This window comes from Chiloscyllium punctatum, chromosome 1 (genome assembly GCF_047496795.1).
Source record: "Chiloscyllium punctatum isolate Juve2018m chromosome 1, sChiPun1.3, whole genome shotgun sequence".
Lineage (NCBI taxonomy): Eukaryota > Metazoa > Chordata > Chondrichthyes > Orectolobiformes > Hemiscylliidae > Chiloscyllium > Chiloscyllium punctatum.
In genome coordinates, this window is record NC_092739.1 from 177,735,906 (window position 1) to 177,759,744 (window position 23,839).

Here is a 23,839-nt window from a genome sequence, read left to right on the forward strand (position 1 = left end):
CCGGAGCACCCGGAGGAAACCCACGCAGACACAGGGAGAATGTGCAAACTCCACACAGTCTGAGGCAGGAATTGGAACTGTACAGAACTTTGGTTTGACCACTGCTGGAATACTCTGTGCAGCTCTAGCCAGTGCACTATTGGAAGAATATATCTGCTATGATGCATAGAATCATAAGAGTCATACAGTATGGAAACAGACCCTTCTGTTCAACTTGCCCATAATGATCAGACATCCCAATTTGACCTAGTCCCAATTTCCAGCATTTGGCCCATAGGCCTCAAACACTTACTGTTCATATACCCATCTAGATACCTGATAAATGCTGTAATTGTACCAGTCTCCATTACTTCTTCTGCCCATTCAGCCCAGTCCATACATGCACCACTCTGCGTGAAACTGTTATCCCTCAGGTCCTTTTTAAGTCTTTCCCCTGTCACCTTGAACCTATTCCCTCTAGTTTTAGATTCATCCATCCCAAGAAAAGGATCTTGACAATTCACAGTATCTCTGCTCCTCATGATTGTAAAAACCACAATAAGCTCATCCTTCAGCCTTTGACACTCCAGGGAAGGAGCGGGTGCAGGGATTCACTAGGATGTCGTCTGGGGTGGACCATTTCAGTGAAGAAGAGAGGTTGCATAAGCTCAGGTTGTTTTCTTTGGAGCAGAGAGGATTGATGAGAGACCTGAAAGAGGCACATAAGATTATCAGGACATAGACATGCTGAATGGAAAGCAGCAGTTTTTCTTAGTCTAAAGGTCAATAACAAGGGGAGGCATCATTTTGAAGTGCAAGGCAGGTTTTGAGAGAATTTTGAGGAAAAGATTTTTCCTAATGGGCAGAGGGGGTCTGGAACGCACTGCCTAGGATAGTAGTTGAGGTGGGAAACCACATGTCCTTTAAAAAGTACTTTGTTGAACACTTGAAATGTCCTAACATTCAAGGGTCTGATCCTAGTGCATGAAAGTGGGACTAGTGTAGGTGGTGGTGTATTTATGGCGGGACAGACTCAATGGGCCAAAGGGTCTCTTCTCTTCTATATGATTCCAAGATTTTGTCCCTCCCTCAAACTGATCTCTGTGATGGGAACAACATCATAATTCCAAATGTCAACTCATGCCCTTAACTCAGTTACTGGATTAGTGGTGCTGGAAGAGCACAGCAGTTCAGGCAGCATCCAACGAGCAGTGAAATCGATGTTTTGGGCAAAAGCCCTTCATCAGGAATCCCGAAACGTCGATTTCACTGCTCGTTGGATGCTGCCTGAACTGCTGTGCTCTTCCAGCACCACTAATCCAGTATTTGGTTTCCAGCAACTGCAGTCATTGTTTTTACCCTTAACTCATTTGTCTTACCTATAATACGAGGGTATTAAAGTAGCCTTGCCTTACTCCCTTGAGACTTAACACAGCTGTACCTCTTCTGCTCATTTGCCTTTTATAATGTATGCAGTGTCATTATTAAACTCTGCCTTAGCTGAAATTGCTCAAACTCCTCCCAATAACTAACAAACCATCCCACAAGAGAGTTGGTCAGTATTCTGGTTCAGGCGCAGACCATTGCACCTCTAGAAATCTAGAAAGCCACCAGCCCAGCCACTTCTACCCTGCCAACATCACCAATGTCATCCGTTCCGCGACTTCCGTCTCCTTCATGAGGAACCGCAACCGCTTCCGCTCCCATCATGACCTATTCCGCGCATTCTGCCACTTCCGCCCCCTACGTCAACACTGACGCAACGCATTCTGCCATATCTGGCCCCACAGCTGCCACTGTCGCAACCACCTCCGCCCCTACTGAGGCCACTCACCTGTACATCGTCGACATGCTCCCCCCCCCCATGGATCCCACTGTCAACACCCCATCCCACAGAACCCCAGGGTGAGCATCACTTCCGCAAATGATGTCACCTCTGGTACTCCCACTGCCACGCCCACTCCAGTTATAATCTCCACCCCCATACCCAGCCCCAGCCCTATACCAGGTCTGAGCTCCCAGCCCTACCGAGTTTTCACCATCCCCCCAGACCTTCCCCTCACTGAGGATGAACGATCAGTCCTCAGCAAAGGCCTTACCTTCATTCTGTTCAGACCATGCATCAACGAATTCAACTATGTTGTGACGTCAAACACTTCTTCTGCTACCTCAGCCACCAAGCTTACTCTGTCAATCAAGACTCCCACCCACCTTCCGAGGACCCCTTTGCCTGCCTCCAACACTGACACCCTGTGCCAGTCTGTTACCAGCCCACAGCCTCATTATTTCCAACTGCCGCCGAGACATTGACCGCCTCAACCTGTCCACTCCCCTCACCCACATCAACCTCTAACCCTCACAACATGCAGCCCTCCACTCCCTCTGCTCCACCCTCAACCCCAACCTCACCATCAAACCAGCGGACAAGGGAGACGCAGTGGTAGTTTGGCATACTGACCTCTACACCATTGAAGCCAGGCGCCAATGTGAAGACACCTCCTCCTACTGCCCCCTTGACCACAACCTCACTTCCCATCACCAAACTGTCATCTCCCAGACTGTACATAACCTCATCACCTCAGGGGGGGTCTCCCACCAATAACGTTCAACCTCATAGTTCAGGAACCGCACTGCCTGGTTCTACCTCCTACCCAAGATCCACAATCCATTCTATTCCGGCCGACCTATCGTCTCAGCCTGTTCCTGCCCCATCAGATTCATCTCCACATAGCTCTGGTCCAGGAACTCCCCACATACATTTGAGACACCACCCACACCCTCCACTTCCTCCAAGACTTCTGTTTCCCTGGCTCCCAATGCTTCATCTTCACCATGGACATCCAGTCCCTATACACCACCATCCACCATGAGCAGGGCCTCTAAGCTCTCTATTACTTCCTCTCCCGATGTTCCCACCAGTATCCTTCCACTGACAATCTTGTTTGTTTGGCTGAACTGGTCCTCACCCTCAACAATTTCGCTTTTGAATCCTCCCACTTTCTCCAGACCAAAGGGGTAGCCATGGGCACTCGCATGGTTACCAGCTATGCCTGTCTCTACGTGGAACAGTCTATCTTCCACAGCTACACCAGCACCACTCTCCACCTTTTCCTCCGCTACATTGATGACTGCATTGGCGGCAGCTCGTGCTCCCATGGGAAGGTTGAACAGTTCATCAACTTCGCCAATACCTTCAACTCACCTGGACCATCTCTGACACCTCTCTCCCCTTCCTGGACCTCTCCATCTCCATCAACGTTGACCGACTCAACACTGACATTTTCTACAAACTCACCGACTCCCACAGCTACCTGGTGTACACCTCGTCCCAATCTCCCTCCTACAAAAATGCTATCCCGTATTTACAATTCTTCCGCCTCTGCTCCCAGGAGGACCACTTACACCACAGACCGCAATTTCCCCTCCTACATGGTTGTACAGATTAGATCCCTACAGTGCAGAAATAGGTCCCTTGGCCCAACAAGTCCACACCGACCCTCAAAGAGTAACCGACCCAGACCCATTTCCCTCTGACTAATGCACCTAACACCACGGGCAAAGTAGCATGGCCAATTCACCTGCCCTGCCCAGAGGAAACCCACACAGACATGGGGAGAATGTGCAAACTCCACACAGACATTCGCCCAAGGCTGGAATTGAACCTGGGACTCTAGTGCTGTGAGGCAACAGTGCTAAACACTGAGCCACTGAGCCGCCTCAAATTGATGATACTCTCTAGCGCATCTCATCCACTTCCACACATCTCTACCCTTAAGCCCTACCCCTCCAACCGCAATAAGGACAGAACCCCCTGGTCCTCATCTTCCATCCCACCAACCTCCATATATAGCGCATCATCCTCCGCCATTTCCGCAACCTACAAATGGACACCAGCACCAGGGATATATTTCTCTCCCCACCTCTAATCCACCTTCCGCAAAGACCGTTCCCTCCGCGACTCCCTTGTCAGGTCCACGTCCCCCAACAACTCACCGTCCCGTCCGGGCACCTTCCCCTGCCACCACAGGAATTGCAAAACCTGCGCCCACACCTCCTCCCTCACCTCCATCCAAGGCCTCAAAGGAGCCTTCCACATCCATCAAAGTTTCATCTGCACTTCCACACACGCCATTTACTGTATCCATTGTTCTCAATGTGGCCTCCTCTGCATTGGGGAGACAGGACGCCTACTCGCAGAATGCTTCAGAGAATATCTCCGGGACACCCACACCAACCAACCTCACCGCCTCGTGGCCCAACATTTCAACATCCTCTCCCACTCTGCCAAAAGCATGCAGATTCTGGGCTTCCTCCATCGCCACTCCCTATCACCCATTGCCTGGAGGAAGAACGTCTCATCCTCCACTTCGGGACCCTTCAACCCCAGGGCATCAATGTGGATTTCACCAGTTTTCTCATTTCCCCCTCACCACCTTACCCCAGTTCCAACTTTCCAGCTCAGCACCGTCCTCATGACCTGTGCTATCTGTCCATCCTCCTTCCCACCTATCTATACCATCCTCCCCTCCGACCTATCACCTTTACTCCCACCTCCATCCACCTATTGCTGTCTCAGCTTCTTTCCTCCCAGCCCCACCCCTCTCCCATTTATCTTTGCACCCAAGGCTCCCAGCCTCATTCCTGATGAAGGACTTTTGCCCGAAACATCAATTTTCCTGCTGCTCGGATGCTGCCTGACCGGCTCTGCTTTTCCAGCACCACACTCTTGACTTTAATCTTCAGCACCTGCAGTCCTCACCTTCATTTCTAGAAATCCCAACTTCCCCAGAAACAGTCCCAGTTTTCCAGGAGTCTTACCATTAGCCCAGTACTCTGCATTCCTGTTACTCCTTCCAAAGTGAATCACCTCACATTTTTCCACATTAAACATCATTTGTCACCTCTCAGCCCATCTTGGCAGCTTATTTATGTCCCTCTATAACCTGCAACATCTTCCGCACTGTCTGCAACTCCACCGACTTTAGTGTTATCCGAAAATTTACTGACCCATCCTTCTAGGCCCTAATCCAGGTCATTTTTAAAAATGACAATGGCCCCAAAACAGATTCTTGCAGTTCACCACTAGTAACTGAACTCCTGGATGAACATTTCCTATCAACCACTACCCTCTGTCTTCTTTCGCTAACTTCTGATCCAAACCACTAAGTCACCCTCAATCCCATGCCTCCGTATTTTCTGCAATAGCCTACTGTGGGGGAATCTTACCAAATGCTTTACTAAAATCCATACACACCACATCAACCACTTTACCCTCATCCATCTGTTTGGTCACCTTCTCAAAGAACTCAATAAGGTTTGTGAGGCATGACGTACCCTTCACAAAACTGTGTTGACTGGACCTAATCAATTTTTTCCTTTCTAGACGTTTGTAAATCCTATTTCTTATAACACTTTCTAACATTTTACCCAAAACTAAAGTAAGGCTCACTGGTATATAATTGCCAGGGTTGTCTCTACTCCCTTCTTGAACAAGGGGACAACATTTGCTATCCTCCAGTCTTCTGGCAGTATCCCTGTACACAAAGCCAAAGACTCTGCAATCTCCTCCCCAGTTTTCCAGAGAATCCTAGGATAAATCCCATTCAGCTCAGGAGACTTATCTATTTTCACACTTTCCAGAATTGCTGACACCACCTCCTTATGAACCTCAATCCCGTCCAATTTAATAACCTGTATTTCAGTATTCTTCTCGACAACGTTGTCTTTTTCCAGTGTGAATACTGACAAGAAAAATATTTATTTAGCATCTCTCCTATCTCTTCGGACTCCGCGCACAACTTCTCACTACTGTCCTTGACTGTCTCTAACCTTACTCCCGTTGTTCTTTTATTCCTGAAAGACTGAAGGAAAACTTTAGGGTTTTCCTTGATTCTACCTGCCAAAGACTTCTCATGTCACCTCCAGGCTCTTCTTTGCTCTCCTTTAGGTCCTTCCTGGCTAATTTTAATCCTCAAGTGCCCTAATTTGAGCCTTCACTTCTCATCTTTACATAAATCTCCTTCTTCCTCTTGACAAGAAATTCAACTTCTTTAGTTAACCACAGTTCCTTCGCTTCACCACTTCCTCTCTGCCTGATAAGTACATAGTGATCAAGGACATGCAGTAGCTGTTCCTCGAACAATTTCAATTGTACCCAGCCCTTGCAGTTTCCTTCCCCATCCTCTGCATCCGAAATCTTGCCTAAATGCATCATTATTGCCTTTCCCCCAGCTATAACTCTTGCCTGTGGTATGTACCTATCCCTTTCTATTGCTAAAATAAATGTAACCTAGCAGCAGAAATGGCTATGGGACTAGTTAAAAGCTGCAATCAAACATGCTGGGGATTATGGTCAAGCTAATTTACACTCTGACCTCAGGTAAAACTGCAGTCAGGACATATGATGTTGTGGACTCCCAGCCTGATCAGGCAGAATCTTGGCCTGGCGAGGCAGACTTTTGGAGGTAAAAACAATGACTGCAGATGCTGGAAACCAGATTCTGGATTAGTGGTGCTGGAAGAGCACAGCATTTCAGGCAGCATCCTAGGAGCAGTAAAATCGACATTTCGGGCAAAAGTCCTTCATCAGGAATAAAGGCAGAGAGCCTGAAGTGTGGAGAAATACCCCCCATCCTTCTCTAACTTATCTCTCCATGCTTCAGGCTCTCTGCCTTTATTCCTGAGGCAGACTTTTGGCCTGGCATAGTGGACATTGGCCTGGACTGGTGGTGTCTTGGTCCAGAAATAGGGACTTGTGGCCCAGCGTGATGGACTGTCATAGTGGAACGGCAGAGTTTTGGCCGAGTGCGGCAGACCCTCAACTCAGCGAGGAGGATTTTTGGCCCATCATACGAGGTTGGTTCTTGGCCCAGCAATGTGGACTTTTTGCCCGGTGTGGTGAACTTTCAGCCTGGTGTGGCAGACTCTTGACCTGTCGTGCAGACTGTCAGTGGCCCAATGTGGAGATCTCTCAAGCCTAGCATAGTAGTCTTTCAATGGTACATGGCAGTCTCTTGGTCTGGTTTGGCCTTAGCATGGACCTCCAATCTCAAGGTGACTCCTTGAAGTGCAGCCCCACAGTGCCAAAGCACAGTAAGATTGAAATGTTTGAAATTTAAACTTTATTTCTTATTTTGTATTTAAAAATAAAGTGGCAATGTACTATAATCACTGCAACATTTGAGTTTGACTTCCTTCTTTTTCCTATCTTGTTCTTAAGATTCGGTACTTAGGTACTTACACCTGAGATGGCGCATTGTGTGGTGGCATGATAGTTTTCAAGGTACATGTGACAATGAAATCAAAATCAAATCACATCAAATGTTGTGATCTGCCCTGTGAGCTGTTACTTGCAGTTTCCTGTGTTACCGAAATATGTCTGAGTTGATTCTCAAACTATTATTTGAGTACTCCTTTCAGACAGTAGGGAGTTTCACAAACTGCAGATTCTTTTTTCTGACAAATTTGTACTTGGAGGTCAGTAATCTCAGTGTCAGGTCATCTATGGATGACTTCTTCCAAGTACTGTCCGAAGCTCAACAGCTCCAGCTGCTTCATGAGTAATATGGCAGTTTCAGTCAGTAAATGAGTTTGAATAACAATCCATTCATTGTGTCCTGTGCAGAGGAACTATCCAAAAAACCTCAGCATCTTGGTGGAGCTGGAAGGAAAGAACTTTACACTGGATCTCAGCAGCAATAAGTAAGTTAGATTATCATCACAGCTCCATCACCAATCCACAGTGTCATGTTACATTTTTAATTAACCTCCATCACCAATCTACTGTGTCAGTGTTACATTATTAATACAGCTCTATCACCAATCTACTGTGTCAGTGTTACATTATTATCCCAGCTCTATCACCAATCCACTGTGTCAGTGTTACATTAGTAACACAGCTCTATCACCAATCCACTGTGTCAGTGTTACATTAGTAACACAGCTCTATCACCAATCCACTGTGTCAGTGTTACATTATTAACACAGCTCTATCACCAATCCACTGTGTCAGTGTTACATTAGTAACACAGCTCTATCACCAATCCACTGTGTCAGTGTTACATTATTAACACAGCTCTATCACCAATCCACTGTGTCAGTGTTACATTTTTAATACACCTCCATCAACAAACCACTGTGTCAGTGTTATATTATTAATACAGTTCTATCACCAATCCACTGTGTCAGTGTTACATTATTAATACAGCTCTATCACCAATCCACTGTGTCAGTGTTACATTATTAACCCAGCTCTATCACCAATCCACTGTGTCAGTGTTACATTATTAATACAGCTCTATCACCAATCCACTGTGTCAGTGTTACATTATTAACCCAGCTCTATCACCAATCTACTGTGTAAACTTTACATTATTAATTCAACTTCATTTCCAATCCACTGTGTCTGTGTTACATCATTAACCTAGCTGTATCACCAATCCACCGTATCAGTGTTACAGTATTAACACAGCTCTACCAACGATCCACTCTGTCCGTGTTACATTTTTAACACAGCCCCATTAGTAATTCACTGTGTCAGTGTTACAATATTAATACAGGTCTATCACCAACCAACTGTGCCAGTATTACATTATTAATACAGCTCCCTCACCAATCCACTGTGTCAGTGTTACATTATTAACCCAGCTCCATCACCAATCTACTGTGTAAGTGTTACGTTATTAATTCAGCACCCTCACCAATCCATTGTGTCAGTGTTACATTATTAATACAGCTCTATCACCAATCCACTGTGATAGTGTTACATTATTAACACAGTTGTATCACCAATCCACTGTGTCAGTGTTACATTATTAACACAGCTCTATCACCATTCCACTGTGTCAGTGTTACATTATTATCCCAGCTCTATCACCAATCCTTTTTTATTGCTGATGAAGGGCTTTTGCCCGAAACGTCGATTTCGAAGCTCCTTCGATGCTGCCTGAACTGCTGTGCTCTTCCAGCACCACTAATCCAGAATCTGGTTTCCAGCATCTGCAGTCATTGTTTTTACCTCACCAATCCACTCTGTCCAGGTTACATTATTAACACAGCTCTATCACCAATCCACTGTGTCAAGTATTACATTATTAATACACCTCTATCACCAATCCACAGTGCTTGTGTTACATTATTAACACAACTCCATCACCAATCAACTCTGTCCATGTTACAATATTAATACAGTTCTATCACCAACCATTGTGTCAGTGTTATATTATTAATGCAGCTCTGTCACTAATCCACTGTGTCAGTGTGACATTATTGTCCCAGCTCCATCACCAATCCACTGTGTCACGGTTACATTTTAATACAACCCTGTCACCAATCCACTGTGTCAGTGTTACATTATTAATCTAGCTGTATCACCAATCCATGGCATCAGTGTTACAATATTAATATTGCTCTATCACCAATCCACAGTGTCAGTATGACATTATTAATACATCTCCCTCAACAATCCAATGTGTCAGTGTTACATTATTAACACAGCTCCATCACCAATCCACTGTGTCAGTGTTACATTATTAACACAGCTCCACCACCAATCCACTGTGTCAGTGTTACATTATTAACCCAGCACTACCACCAATCCACTCGGTCCATGTTACATTATTAATATTGCTCTGTCACCAATCCACTGTGTCAGTGTTACATTATTAACACAGCTCTATCACCAATCCACTGTGTCAATGTTACAATATTAATACAGATCTATCACCAATCCATTGTGAGTGTTATATTATTAATGCAGCTCTGTCATCAATCCACTGTGCCAGTGTTACATTAGTAATCTAGTTGTATCACCAATCCAAGGCATCAGTGCTACAATATTAATATTGCTCTGTCACCAATCCACTGCGTCAGTGTTACATTTTAAATGCAGCTCTGTCACCAATCCACTGTGTCAGCGTTACGTTATGAACATAGCTCCATCACCAATCCACTGTGTCAGTGTTACATTATTAATACAGATCAATCACCAATCCACTGTGGCAGTGTTACATTATTAACCCAGCTCTATCACGATTCCGTTGTGTCAGTGTTACATTATTAATACAGCGCTATGACCAATCCACTGTGCCAGTGTTACATTATTAATACAGCTCCCTCACTAATGCACTGTGTCAGTGTTACATTATTAATACAGCTCCCTCACTAATACATTGTGTCAGTGTTACATTATTAACACAGCTCTACCAACAATCCACTCTATCCGTGTTACATTTTTAACACAGCTCCATCACTAATTCACTGTGTAAGTGTTACAGTATTAAGACAGGTCTACACCAACCAACTGTGCCAGTGTTACATTATTAACACAGTTCTATCACCAATCCACTGTGTCAGTGTTACATTAGTAACACAGCTCCATCACCAATCCACTGTGTCAGTGTTACATTATTAACCTAGCTCCATCACCAATCCACTGTGCCAGTGTTACATCTTTAACACAGCTTTGTCACCAATCCACTGTATTACATTCTTAACCAAGCTGTTTCACCAATCCACCGTGTCAGTGCTATAGTACTCACACAGCTCTACCACCAATCCACTCTGTCCAGTTTACATTATTAACACAGCACCCTCACCAATCCACTGAGTCAGTGTTACATTATTAACACAGCTCCATCACCAATCCACTATGCTCGCGTTACATTATTAACACAGCTCCATCACCGATCCGCTGTGTCAGTGTTACATTATTAACCCAGCTACATCACCAATCAACTCTGTCCGTGTTACATTATTAATAAAGCTCGATCACCAATCCACTGTGTCAGTGTTACATTATTAACACAGCTCTATCACCAATCCACTGTGTCAGTGTTACATTATTAATACAGCTCGATCACCAATCCACTGTGTCAGTGTTACACAATTTATACAGGTCTATCACCAATCCACTGTGTGAATGTTACATTATTCATACAGCACCCTCACCAATCCACTGTGTCAGTGTTACATTATTAACACAGTTCTATCACCAATCCACTGTGTCAGTGTTACATTATTAACACAGTTCTATCACCAATCTACTGTGTCAGTGTTACATTAGTAACACAGCTCCATCACCAATCCACTGTGTCAGTGTTACATTATTAACACAGTTCTATCACCAATCCACTGTGTCAGTGTTACATTAGTAACACAGCTCCATCACCAATCCACTGTGTCAGTGTTACATTATTAACCCAGCTCAATCACCAATCCACTGTGTCAGTGTTACATTAGTAACACAGCTCTATCACCAATCCACTGTGTCAGTGTTACATTATTAACCCAGCTCAATCACCAATCCACTGTGTCAGTGTTACATTATTAACACAGTTCTATCACCAATCCACTGTGTCAGTGTTACATTAGTAACACAGCTCCATCACCAATCCACTGTGCCAGTGTTACAACTTTAACACAGCTGTTTCACCAATCCACCGTGTCAGTGCTATAGTATTCACACAGCTCTACCACCAATCCCCTCTGTCCGGTTTACATTATTAACACAGCTCTATCACCAATCCATTGTGTCAGTGTTACATTATTAACACAGCTCTATCACCAATCCACTGTGTCAGTGTTACATTATTAATACAGCTCTATCACCGATCCACTGTGTCAGTGTTACATTATTAACCCAGCTCTATCACCAATCCACTGTGTCAGTGTTACATTATTAACACAGTTCAATCACCAATCCACTGTGTCCGTGTTTCATTATTAACCCAGCTGTATCGCCAATCCACTGTGTCAGTGTTACATTATTAACTCAGCTCCATCACCAATCCACTCTGTCCGTGTTACATTTTTAACACAGCGTCATCACTAATTCACTGTGTCAGTGTTACATTATTAATACAGGTCTATCACCAACCAACTATGTTAGTGTTACATTATTAATATAGCTCCCTCACCAATCCACTTTGTTAGTTTTACATTATTAATACAGCTCGGTCACCAATCCACTGTGTCAGTGTTGTATTATTAATACAGCTCTAACACCAATCCACTGTGTCAATGTTACATTTTTAATAAAGCTCCCTCACCAATCCACTGTGTTAGTGTTACATCATTAACACAGCTCCCTCACCAATCCACTGTGCCAGTGTTATATTATTGTCCCAGCTCTATCACCAATCCACTGTGTCAGTGTTACATTATTAATACAGCTCTATCACCAATCCTCTGTGTCACTGTTACATTATTAACACAATCCTGTCACCAATCCACTGTGTCAGTGTTACATTAATAACACAGCACTAGCACTGTGTTAGTGTTACATTATAAACCCAGCTGTGTCACCAATCCATTGCGTCAGTGTTACATTATTCATTCAGCTCCATCACCAATCTACTGTGTAAGTTTTACATTATTAATACAACTTCATTTCCAATCCACTGTGTCAGTGTTATATTATTAACCGAGCAGTATCACCAATCCACCGTATCAGTGTTACAGTACTAACCCAGCTCTACCAACAATCCACTCTGTCCGTGTTACATTATTAACCTAGCTCCATCACCAATCCACTGTGTCAGTGTTACATTATTAACCCTGCTGTATCACCAATCCACTGTGTCAGTGTTACATTATTAACCTAGCTCCATCACCAATCCACTGTGTCAGTGTTACATTATTAACCCAGCTCTATCACCAATCCACTGTGTCAGTGTTACATTATTAATACAGCTCTATCACCAATCCACTGTGTCAGTGTTACATTATTAATACAGCTCTATCACCAATCCACTGTGTCAGTGTTACATTATTAATACAGCTCTATCACCAATCCACTGTGTCAGTGTTACATTATTAACACAGCTCTGTCACCAATCCACTGTGTCCGTGTTACATTATTAATACAGCTCCATCACCAATCCACTGTGTCAGTGTTACATTATTAATACAGCTCTATCACCAATCCACTGTGTCAGTGTTACATTATTAACACAGCTCAATCACCAATGCACTGTGTGAGTGTTACATTATTAAAAGGCAGGTTCTTGTCCCACTTTCATATTGAGAATATCCTCTCCTGCACTGTGTGGTACTAAATGGAACAGTCTTCCAACACGTATACCACCTGAAGTTTGGGTATTCAAGAGTTGCCCTGGGCCTTCAACAGCAGCAGAATTGTACCCCAATACAATCTGCAACTTCATCGTCTGGTCTATGGATGGCAACTGCTTTGTGGAATTATCACTGCAGCGTTAATCCAAAGTCATGATAATGTTCTGAGAACACGGTGTCGAGTCCCACTCTGGCAGAATTTGAATTCAATGAAAATTTGGAATTAAAAGTCTACTGATGACCTCAAATCCATTGTCGAATTTTGAGCAAAACTGTGTTTCACTCATGTCCTTTAGAAAATCTGCCACTCTTAAATCATCTGACCAACATAAGACTGCAGATCCACTGAAATGTGGTTGAGTATTAACTAACCTCCAGGCAATTAGAGATGGGAAATAAATGCTGGCCAACCCAGTGATGCTTTCATGCCATGAATAAAGAAAAACATTCACCATCAAAACAGTACTATGAAGCCAGCTTTCCACCCTAGATCAATGGACAGTGCAGGAGGGTATGCCAGGAGCAACACCAGGTGCAACAGAAAATGAGGACTCAGCCTGAAGTTATCAAACAGGACTATTTGCATGTGAAGAGTGTGTTGCTGGAAAAGCATCAAAAGGCCAGGCAGTATCTGAGGAGCAGGAGAATCGATGTTTTAGACAAAAGCCCTTCATCAGGAATTCTAGCACCACACTCTCGATTCTAATCTCCAATATCAGCAGTACTCACTTTCACCTCGGATTACTTTCATGTCAAACAATATAAGCTGTAAGTGATATAACATAGAACAATACAGCACAGTACAGGTTCTTTGGTCCATGATGTTATGCCAAGCACTTATTCTCATCTAAGATCAACCTAACCTACACACCCCTCAATTGACTGCCGTCCATGTACTCGGTCAGCAGTAGCTTCAATGTCTCTAATGTCTCTGACTCTACTACCACTGCTAGCAGCGCATTCCACACACCCAGCACTCCCTGCGTAAAGAACCTACCTCTGACATCTCCCCTAAACCTTGTTCCAACATTTTAAAATTATTTCCACTTATGATAGCCATTTCTGCTCTGGCTCAAGATTAGAGTGGTGTTAGAAAAACACAGCAGGTCATGCAGCATCCGAAGAGCAGGAAAATTGACGTTTTGTGCAAAAGCCCTTCTTCAGGGCCCGAAACATTGATTTTCCTGCTCCTCAGATGCTGTCTGACCTGCTGTGCTTTTCCACCACCACTCTAATCTTGACTCTGATCTCCAGTATCTGCAGTTCCCACTTTTGCCTCAAAATCTCTAGCTATCTACTCTATCTATGCCTCTCATTAGATTGTACACCTCTGTCAAGTCACCTCTCTTCCTTCTTCTCTCCAGTGTGAAAAGCCCGAACTCACTCAACGTCTCTTCATAAGACATGCCTTCCAATCCGGGCAGCACCCTGGTAAATCTCCTCTGCACTCTTTCTCAAGCATCGACATCCTTTTTATAGTGAGGCAACGAGAACTGGACACAATATTCCAAGTATGGTCTAGCCAGGGTTTTATGGAGCTGCAGCAAATCCTCGTGGCTCTAAAACTCAATCCCCCCGTTAATGAAAGTCAAAATACCACACGTCTTCTTAACAAACCTATCAACTTGGGTGGCAACTGAGGGATCTAGGTACAATTACCCCAAGATCCCGCTGTTCCTCCACATTGCCAAGAATCCTGACTTTAGCCCTGTATTCAGCATTCAAATTCAACCTTACAAATTAAATCACTTTGATTTAACCAGGTTGAATCAGTGCAGGCTCGAAGGGCAGAATGGCCCTCTCCTGCACCTATTGTCTATAATCCCATATGCCACTTCTCAGCCCAGCTCTGCAATTTGTCATTGTCTTGTTGTAGCCTGCAACAGCCCTCGACACTATCTGCAACACCATTGGCCTTTGTGTCATCGGCAAACTTACTAACCCACCTTTCACTTCTTCATTCAAGTCATTTATAAAAACCAGAAAGAGCAGAGGCCCAAGAACAGATCCCTGCCGGATACCACTGGTCACTGACCTCCAAACAGAATGTTTTCCTTCCACTACCACTAGCTGTCTTCTTTCAGCCAGCCAATTCTGTAACTAGACAGTCAAAGTTCCCTGTATCCTATACCTCCTAACTTTCTGAATGAGCCTACCGTGAGGAACCTGATCAAATGCCTTACTGAAATCCATATACACCAGACCAACTGCTCGATCTTCGTTAACTTGTCTCATCAAATCTCCAAAAAACTCAATAAGGCTTGTCAGGCATGACCTGGCCCTCACAAAGCCATGCTGACTATCTTTAATCAAACTATGTTTCTCCAAATAGTCATAAATCCTATCTTTCAGTATTCTTTCCAGTAGCTTGCTGACTACACATGTAAGACTGACTGTTCTTTAATTCCCAGGGATTTCCCTATTCCCTTTCTTGAACAGAGGAACAACATTCACCTCCCTCCAATCACCCGGTACTACTCCCATGCAGAGTGATGATGCAAAGATCATAGCCAGTGGCACAGCAATCTCATTCCTTGCTTCCTGTAGTAACTTTGGATGTTTCTGGTCTGGCCCTGTGGACTTATCTACCTTGATGCTTCCCAGAATTTCCAGCACATCCACTTTCTTAATATCAATCTGTTCAAGCCTATTACCAAAAGAGAAAACGCTGGAAAATCTCAGCAGGTCTGGCAGCATCTGTAAGGAGAGAAAAGAGCTGACGTTTTGAGTCTAACTGACCCTTTGTCAAAGCTGACCCTTTGTTCAAGCCTATTAACCTGGTCCACGATGTTCTCACTATCAACAAGCTCCCCCTCCCTAGTGAATACTGAAGCAAAAGTCTCATTTAGGGCCTTCCCTACCTCTTCAGATTCCAGGCACAAATTCCCTCCATTATTCTCCTTTGCCCCTCCCCTCTCTCTGATCATTCTCTTATTCCTCACGCCTTTGAGTTTTTCATAATTCTTCTCACCGAGACTTTCTCATGGCCCCTCCTAACTCTTCTTAGTCCATTTTGAGTTCTTTCTGAGCTCCCCTGTAATCCTCTAAAGCTGTGCCAGAGGTTTGCTTCCCAATCTTAAGTAATCTTCCTTCTTCCTCTTGACAAGAAGCTCCTCTTCTCTTGCAATCCAAGGCTCCTACATCTTACCTTAGCCTTCCTTGCCTGTTTCAGTGGGACAAATTTGCTCCTTAAACAGCCTCCACATTTCTGTTGTGCACATCTCGCAGAACAATTGTTCTCTATTTATACTTCACAGCTCCTGAATAATAGCAGCATAATTTCTCCTCCCCCAGCTAAATATCTACCCATACTGTCTGTTCCTATCCTTCTCCATGGCGCTTGTAAAGGTGAGAGACAAAAAAACCTGGGATGGCTGGAAAATGGGAAGCCTTCAGAAATGAGATAACGAGAATCCAGAGAAAGTATATACCTGTTAGGGTGAAAGGAAAGGCTGGTAGGTAAAGGGGAATGCTGGATTACTAAAGAAATTGAGGGTTTCATTTGGAAAAAGAAGGAAGCATATGGCAGGTAGAGACAGGATATCTTGAGTGAATCCTTAGAAGAGTATAAAGATAGCAGGAGTATATTCAAGAGGGAAATCAGGAGAGCAAAAAGGGGACATGAGATAGCTTTGGCAAATAGAATTAATGAGAATCCTAAGGGTTTTTACAAGGGTTTTTAAGGACAAAAGGGTAACTAGGAATAGAATAGGGCCCCTCAAAGATCAGCAAGGTGGTCTTTGTGTGGAGCCGCAGAAAATGGAGGAGATACTGAACGTGTATTTTGCATCAGTATTTATTGTGAAAAAGGATATAGAAGATATAGACTGTAGGAATATAGATGGTGACATCTTGAAAAATGCCCATATTACAGAGGAGGAAGTGCTAGATGTCTTGGAATGCAGAAAAGTGGATAAATCCCCAGAACCTGATCAGGTGTACCAGAGAACTCTGTGGGAAGTTAGGAAAGTGATTGCTGGGCCTCTTGCTGAGATATTTGTCTCATCGATAGTCACAGGTGAGGTGCCAGAAGATTGGAGGTTGGCGAACTTGGTGCCACTGTTTAAGAAGGGTGGTAAGGACAAGCCAGGGAACGATAGACCAGTGAGCCTGACATCGGTAGTGGGCAAGTTGTTGGAGGGAATCCTGAGGGACTGGATGTACATGTGTTTGGAAAGACAAGGACTGATTAGGGATAGTCAAAATGGCTTTGTGCGTGGGGAATCATGTCTCACAAACTTGATTGAGTTTTTTGAAGAAGTAACAAAGAGAATTGATGAGGGCAGAGCGGTAGATGTGATCTATATGGACTTCTGTAAGGCATTTGACGAGTTTCCCCATGGGAGACTGGTTAGCAAGGTTAGATCTGACAGAATATAGGCATTTGGATACAGAATTGGTTCAAAGGTAGAAGACAGAGGGTGGTGGTGGAGGGTTGTTTTTCAGACTGGAAGCCTGTGATCAGTGGAGTGCCACAAGGATCAGTGCTGGGTCCACTACTTTTCGTCATTTATATAAATGATTTGGACGTGAGTATAAGAGGTATCGTTAGTAAGTTTGCAGATGACAACAAAATTGGAGGTGTAATGGACAGCGAAGCAGGTTACCTCAGATTACAACAGATAGGTCAATCAGCTGAGAAGTGATAGATCGAGTTTAATTGAGATAAGTGCGAGGTGCTGCATTTTGGGAAAGCAAATTTTAGCAGGACTTATACACTTATTGGTAAGGTCCTAGGGAGTGTTGCTGAACAAAGAGACCTTGGAGTGCAGGTTCATAGCTCCTTGAAAGTGGAGTCGCAGATCGACAGGATAGTGAAAAAGGTGTTTGGTATGCTTTCCTTTATTGGTTAGAGTATTGAGTACAGGAGTTGGGAGGTCATGTTGCGGTTGTACAGGACATTGGTTAGGCCACTGTTGGCAATGATCTTCTCGTCTTCACTGGCAACGGGGGTGGTACCAGGGGACTGGAGAGTAGCGAATGTTGTGCCCCTGTTCAAAAAAGGGAATAGGGATAACCCCGGGAATTACAGGCCAGTTAGTCTTACTTCTGTGGTAGGCAAAGTAATGGAAAGGGTACTGAGGGATAGGATTTACGAGTATCTGGAAAGACACTGCTTGATTAGGGACAGCCAGCACGGATTTGTGAAGGGTAGGTCTTGCCTTACAAGTCTTATTGAATTCTTCGAGGAGGTGACCAAGCATGTGGATGAGGGTAGAGCAGTGGATGTAGTGTACATGGATTTTAGTAAGGCATAGTAAGGCATTTAGTAAGGCTGTTTGTAATTTTTATTAATGACTTAGATGAGGGAGTCGAAGGGTGGGTCAGTAAATTTGCAGATGATACGAAGATAGGTGGAGTTGTGGACAGTGAGGAGGGCATTTGTCGTTTGCAAAGGGACTTAGATATGATGCAGAGCTGGGCTGAGGAGTGGCAGATGGAGTTCAACCCTGCCAAGTGTGAGGTTGTCCATTTTGGAAGAACAAATAAGAATGCGGAATACAGGGTTAATGGTAGGGTTCTTCGTCAGGTGGAGGAACAGAGGGATCTTGGGGTCTATGTACATAGATCTTTGAAGGTTGCCACTCAGGTGGATAAAGTTTGTAAGAAGGCCTATGGAGTATTATCGTTCATTAGCAGAGGGATTGAATTCAAGAGTCGTGAAGTGATGTTGCAGCTGTACAGGACTTTGGTTCGGCCACAGTTGGAGTACTGTGTGCAGTTCTGGTCGCCTCACTTTAGGAAAGATGTGGAAGCTTTGGAGAGGGTGCAGAGAAGATTTACCAGGATGTTGCCTGGAATGGAGAGTAGGTCGTACGAGGATAGGTTGAGAGTTCTCGGCCTTTTCTCGTTGGAACGGCGAAGGATGAGGGGTGACTTGATAGAGGTTTATAAGATGATCAGAGGAATAGATAGAGTAGACAGTCAGAAACTTTTTCCCCGGGTACAACAGAGTGTTACAAGGGGACATAAATTTAAGGTGAAGGGTGGAAGGTATAGGGGAGATGTCAGGGGTGGGTTCTTTACCCAGAGAGTGGTGGGGGCATGGAATGCGCTGACCGTGGGAGTGGTAGAGTCAGAATCATTGGCGACCTTTAAGCGGCATTTGGATAGGTACATGGATGGGTGCTTAATCTAGGTTAGAAGTTCGGCACAACATCGTGGGCCGAAGGGCCTGTTCTGTGCTGTATTGTTCTGTGTTCTGTGAATATTACGTGCAATTCTGGTCTCCTTCCTATCAGAAAGATGTTGTGAAACTTGAAAGGGTTCAGAAAAGATCTACAAGGATGTTTCCAGTGTTGGAGGATTTAAGCTATAAGGAGAGACTGAACAATCTGGGGCTGTTTTCCTTGGAGCATCGGATGCTGAGGCATGACCTTATAGAGGTTTACAAATTTACGAGGGGCATGGATAGGGTAAATAGGCAAAGTGTTTTCCCTGCGGTCAGGGAGTCCAGAACTAGAGGGCATAGGTTTAGGATGAGAGGGGAAAGACATAAAAGAGACGTAAAGGGAAACTTTTTCACACAGAGGGTGGTACATGTATAGAATGAGCTGCCAGAGGAAGTGGTGGAGGCTGGTACAATTTCAACATTTAAAAGGCATTTGGATGGGTATTTGAATAGCAAGGGTTTGGAGGAATATGGGCCGGGTACTGGCAGGTGGGACTAGATTGGGTTGGGATATCTGGTCGGCATGGACGGGTTGGACCGAAGGGTCTGTTTCCATTCTGTACATCTCTTTGACTCCATAACCTGCAGATGCTGGAATCCAAAATACACAGGCGGGAGGCTAGAAGAACACAGCAAGCCAGGCAGCATCAGGAGGTGGAGAAATCAATATTTCGGGTGTAACTGTTCTTCAGGACTGGGTGTGGGAGAGGGGACCTGCAGATAAAGGGTTGTGGGGGGGGGCAGGGTGGTGAAGTGGAGATAGCTAAAGACATGTTGAGGGTACGGCCTGGTTGGTCAGTTGGAGGAATGAATCCAGTTGGTGGCAGGGAGCAGTGGAAGGGAGTCAGGGGATGGGGAGGGAGGTTATTTGAAATTGGAGAACTCAATGTTGAGTCCTGTAGGCTGATATAAGCTATCCAGGTGGAAGATGAGATGTTGTTCTTCCAATTTATGCTGTAGTGTGTTTCGGCAATGGAGAAGGCCAATTGAATTTATTGTCCCGTGTACTGAGGCACAGTGAAAAGCTTTGTCTTGCGAGCAATACAGGCAGATCACATAGTTAAGTAGCATGGATAAGTAAATACTAGATAAATAGTAGTAAAAACTAAAACACAGGTGCAGGCAAATGTTAAGAGTTTGAGAGTTCATTCAGTATTGTAACAACAGTCGGGTAGAAACTGTTTCGAAACTGACTGGTGTGCGTGTTCAGGCTTTTGTACTTTCTCTCCAATGGTACTGGTTGTAGAAAAACATTGTCAGGGTGGGATGGATATTTGAGAATGCTGGTGGCCTTTCCTTGACAGCGGGCCTGGTAGATGGATTCTATAGATGGGAGGATGGCCTTTGCGATTGTCCGGGCCGAGTTCACCACTCTCTGTAACCGTCTCCGTCTCTGTAACCGCCATACCAGGTAGTGATACATCCAGACAGAATGCTCTCGATGGCACACCTATAAAAGTTGGAAGGGGTAATCACCGTCATGCCAAATTTCCTCAGCTGCTGGAGGAAGAAGAGATGATATTGGGCCATTGTAACCAATGCATCCACATGATGATACAAAGATAGGTGGAGTTGTGGACAGTGAGGAGGGCTGTTGTCGGCTGCAGAGGGACTTAGATATGATGCAGAGCTGGGCTGAGGAGTGGCAGATGGAGTTCAACCCTGCCAAGTGTGAGGTTGTCTATTTTGGAAGAACAAATAAGAATGCGGAATACAGGGTTAATGGTAGGGTTCTTGGTCAGGTGGAGGAACAGAGGGATCTTGGGGTCTATGTACATAGATCTTCGAAGGTTGCCACTCAGGTGGATAGAGTTTGTAAGAAGGCCTATGGAGTATTATCGTTCATTAGCAGAGGGATTGAATTCAAGAGTCGTGAGGTGATGTTGCAGCTGTACAGGACTTTGGTTAGGCCACATTTGGAGTACGGTGTGCAGTTCTGGTCGCCTCACTTTAGGAAAGATGTGGAAGCTTTGGAGAGGGTGCAGAGAAGATTTACCAGGATGTTGCCTGGAATGGAGAGTAGGTCGTACGAGGATAGGTTGAGAGTTCTCGGCCTTTTCTCGTTGGAACGGCGAAGGATGAGGGGTGACTTGATAGAGGTTTATAAGATGATCAGAGGAATAGATAGAGTAGACAGTCAGAAACTTTTTCCCCGGGTACAACAGAGTGTTACAAGGGGACATAAATTTAAGGTGAAGGGTGGAAGGTATAGGGGAGATGTCAGGGGTGGGTTCTTTACCCAGAGAGTGGTGGGGGCATGGAATGCGCTGCCCGAGGGAGTGGTAGAGTCAGATTCATTGGCGACCTTTAAGCGGCATTTGGATAGGTACATGGATGGGTGCTTAATCTAGGATAGAAGTTCGGCACAACATCGTGGGCCGAAGGGCCTGTTCTGTGCTGTATTGTTCTATGTTCTATGACCACTCCAAGGAGCTTGACCCTCTCCATTCGTTCCACCTTTGTGCTGTTAATGTGAGAGGGGGGCATGAGTAACATCTCGCTGAACGTCAATAATGAGTTCCTTGGGTTTTCCCGGCATTGAGAGCTCAGTTGTTTGCAGTGCACCATTTTTCCAGGTCTTCCACCTCCCGTCTGTGGTCCGTTTTGTTGCTATCTGAGAGTTGACCGACTATGGTGGTAAAAACAATGACTGCAGATGCTGAAAATCAAATACTGGATTAGTGGTGCTGGAAGAGCACAGCAGTTCAGGCAGCATCCAACGAGCAGCGAAATCAACGTTTCGGGCAAAAGCCCTTCATCGACTATGGTGGTGTCATCAGCGAACTTGTAAAAGGCATTAGTCTGGTATTTGACGATGTAATCATTGGTATACAGTAAGTACTGTCGGGGGCTGAGTACGCATTTCTGGTTGGTGGGGGGTGGGTGGGGGTGTGGTGGTGGGTGCTCCAGTGTTGGTTGTTAGTGAGCATGAAATATTGTTCCCAAGCTTCACTCATTGTGGCCTGTGGATAGGAAACTGAGGATCCAGTTGCAGAGAGTGGGGCTTAGTCCGAGATCACTAAGTTTAGTAATCAGTCCTGAGGGGAGAATAGTGTTGAAGGCTGAACTGTAGTCAATGAGTAGTATTCTTACATAGCTGTTCTTGGTGTCCAGATGTTCTAGGGAGGAGTGAATGGCAAGTGATATGGCATCTGACATCGATCTGTTGGTCCGATAGGCAAATTGGAGTGAGTCAAGATTAGTGGCGATGCTCATGTTGGAAAGGGAGTGGTTGGGGGAATTGAAATGGGTGGTGACTGGGAGATCCAGTCAGCCCCTGCGGACCGGGCTGTGATCCTTGGTGGAGCATTCCCTAAGTTTACGTTTGGTCTCCCCAATGTGAGGCAGTTGCGGTCACTGTCACCGAAATGCTCTCCCACTTAGAGATCTGACCTCCGACCTGGCTAATTGCGTTGCACCAAATCCAATATGGCCTCCCTCCCCTCAGTTGGCTGATCTACATATTGAGTCAGGAGTCCTGCGGACAAAAGCTGCTCCATCCATACTGTCTGCGCTGACGCGTTTCCAAACAATAGTGAGGAAGTTGAAGTCACCCATAACAACAACTCTGTCCCCCGTGCACCTTTCCAAGATCTGCTGTCCAATCTCTTCTTCAATCTCTCTACTGCTGTTAGATGTCTATAGAAAACACCCAATAAATTGACTGCTCCTTTTTTGTAACTGATTTGCACCAATACTGACTCATTAGACAAACTCTCCACAACAATCTCCTTTTCTGCAGCTGTGATACACTCTCTAATTAACAATGCTACTCCCCTCCTCTTTTACACCCCCCTCCTCACTCTTTTTAAAATATCCTAACCCTGGAACATCCAGCAACTATTCCTGCCCCTATGAAATCCATGTCTCCATTATGGACTCAACATCGTAGTTCCAAGTACTGATCAATGCTCTAAGTTCATTGCTCTTATTCTTGACACTACTGATAGACAGAGTGAAGCAATCCCACAAGCATTGTACCAGATCTAAACTCTGTAGGCCTGCTAAATCCAGTTCTGAATGGTGGTGGACAATGAAACAATTTGTAGGAGGAGCTCTACAAATGTATCCATCCTCAATTATGGATGATTCAGGCACATCAGTGCAAAACATTAGGCTGAAGCATTCGAAGAAGTCTTCAACCAGAACTGCCCAGTGAATGATCCAACTCAATCTTCTCCAGTGGTCCTCAGCATTACAGATACCAGTCTTCAATTCACTCCACATGATAACAGGAAACAGTCAGAGACACTGAATACTACAAAAGCTATGAGCCCTGACAACATTTGGAAATAGTACTGACAACTCGCACTCCACAACTTGCATTTCCCCAAGCCGACCCGATAATGTGGATGGTTGTCCAGGGATGTCCTGTACACAAAAAGCAGGACAAATCCAACTCGTCCAATTTCTGCCCCACCAATTTACTTGATCATCAGTAAAATGACGGAAGGTGCCATCAAAACTGCTATTAAGTAGTACATAGTGTACTCTCAGCTGCTCAAGGATGCCCAGTTTAGTTTCCACCAGAACCCACCAGTTCCTGACCTCAACACAGTCAAACAGGGAGAAAAGAGCTGAATTCCAGAGCTGAGGTGAGAGGGACAGTTCTGGACA

At 44.7% G+C, this 23,839-nt stretch overlaps 1 protein-coding gene across 1 annotated transcript in view; it reads left to right on the forward strand.

Moving 5' to 3' along the window:
- Positions 1–23,839, forward strand: part of LOC140480825 (disintegrin and metalloproteinase domain-containing protein 12-like) — a 241,911-nt gene that overhangs the window by 50,575 nt on the left and 167,497 nt on the right. Inside the window, exon 3 of the mRNA XM_072576274.1 lies at positions 7,604–7,680. Coding sequence (XP_072432375.1) covers positions 7,604–7,680 — 77 coding nt within the window. The remainder of the gene's footprint in view (positions 1–7,603; positions 7,681–23,839) is intronic.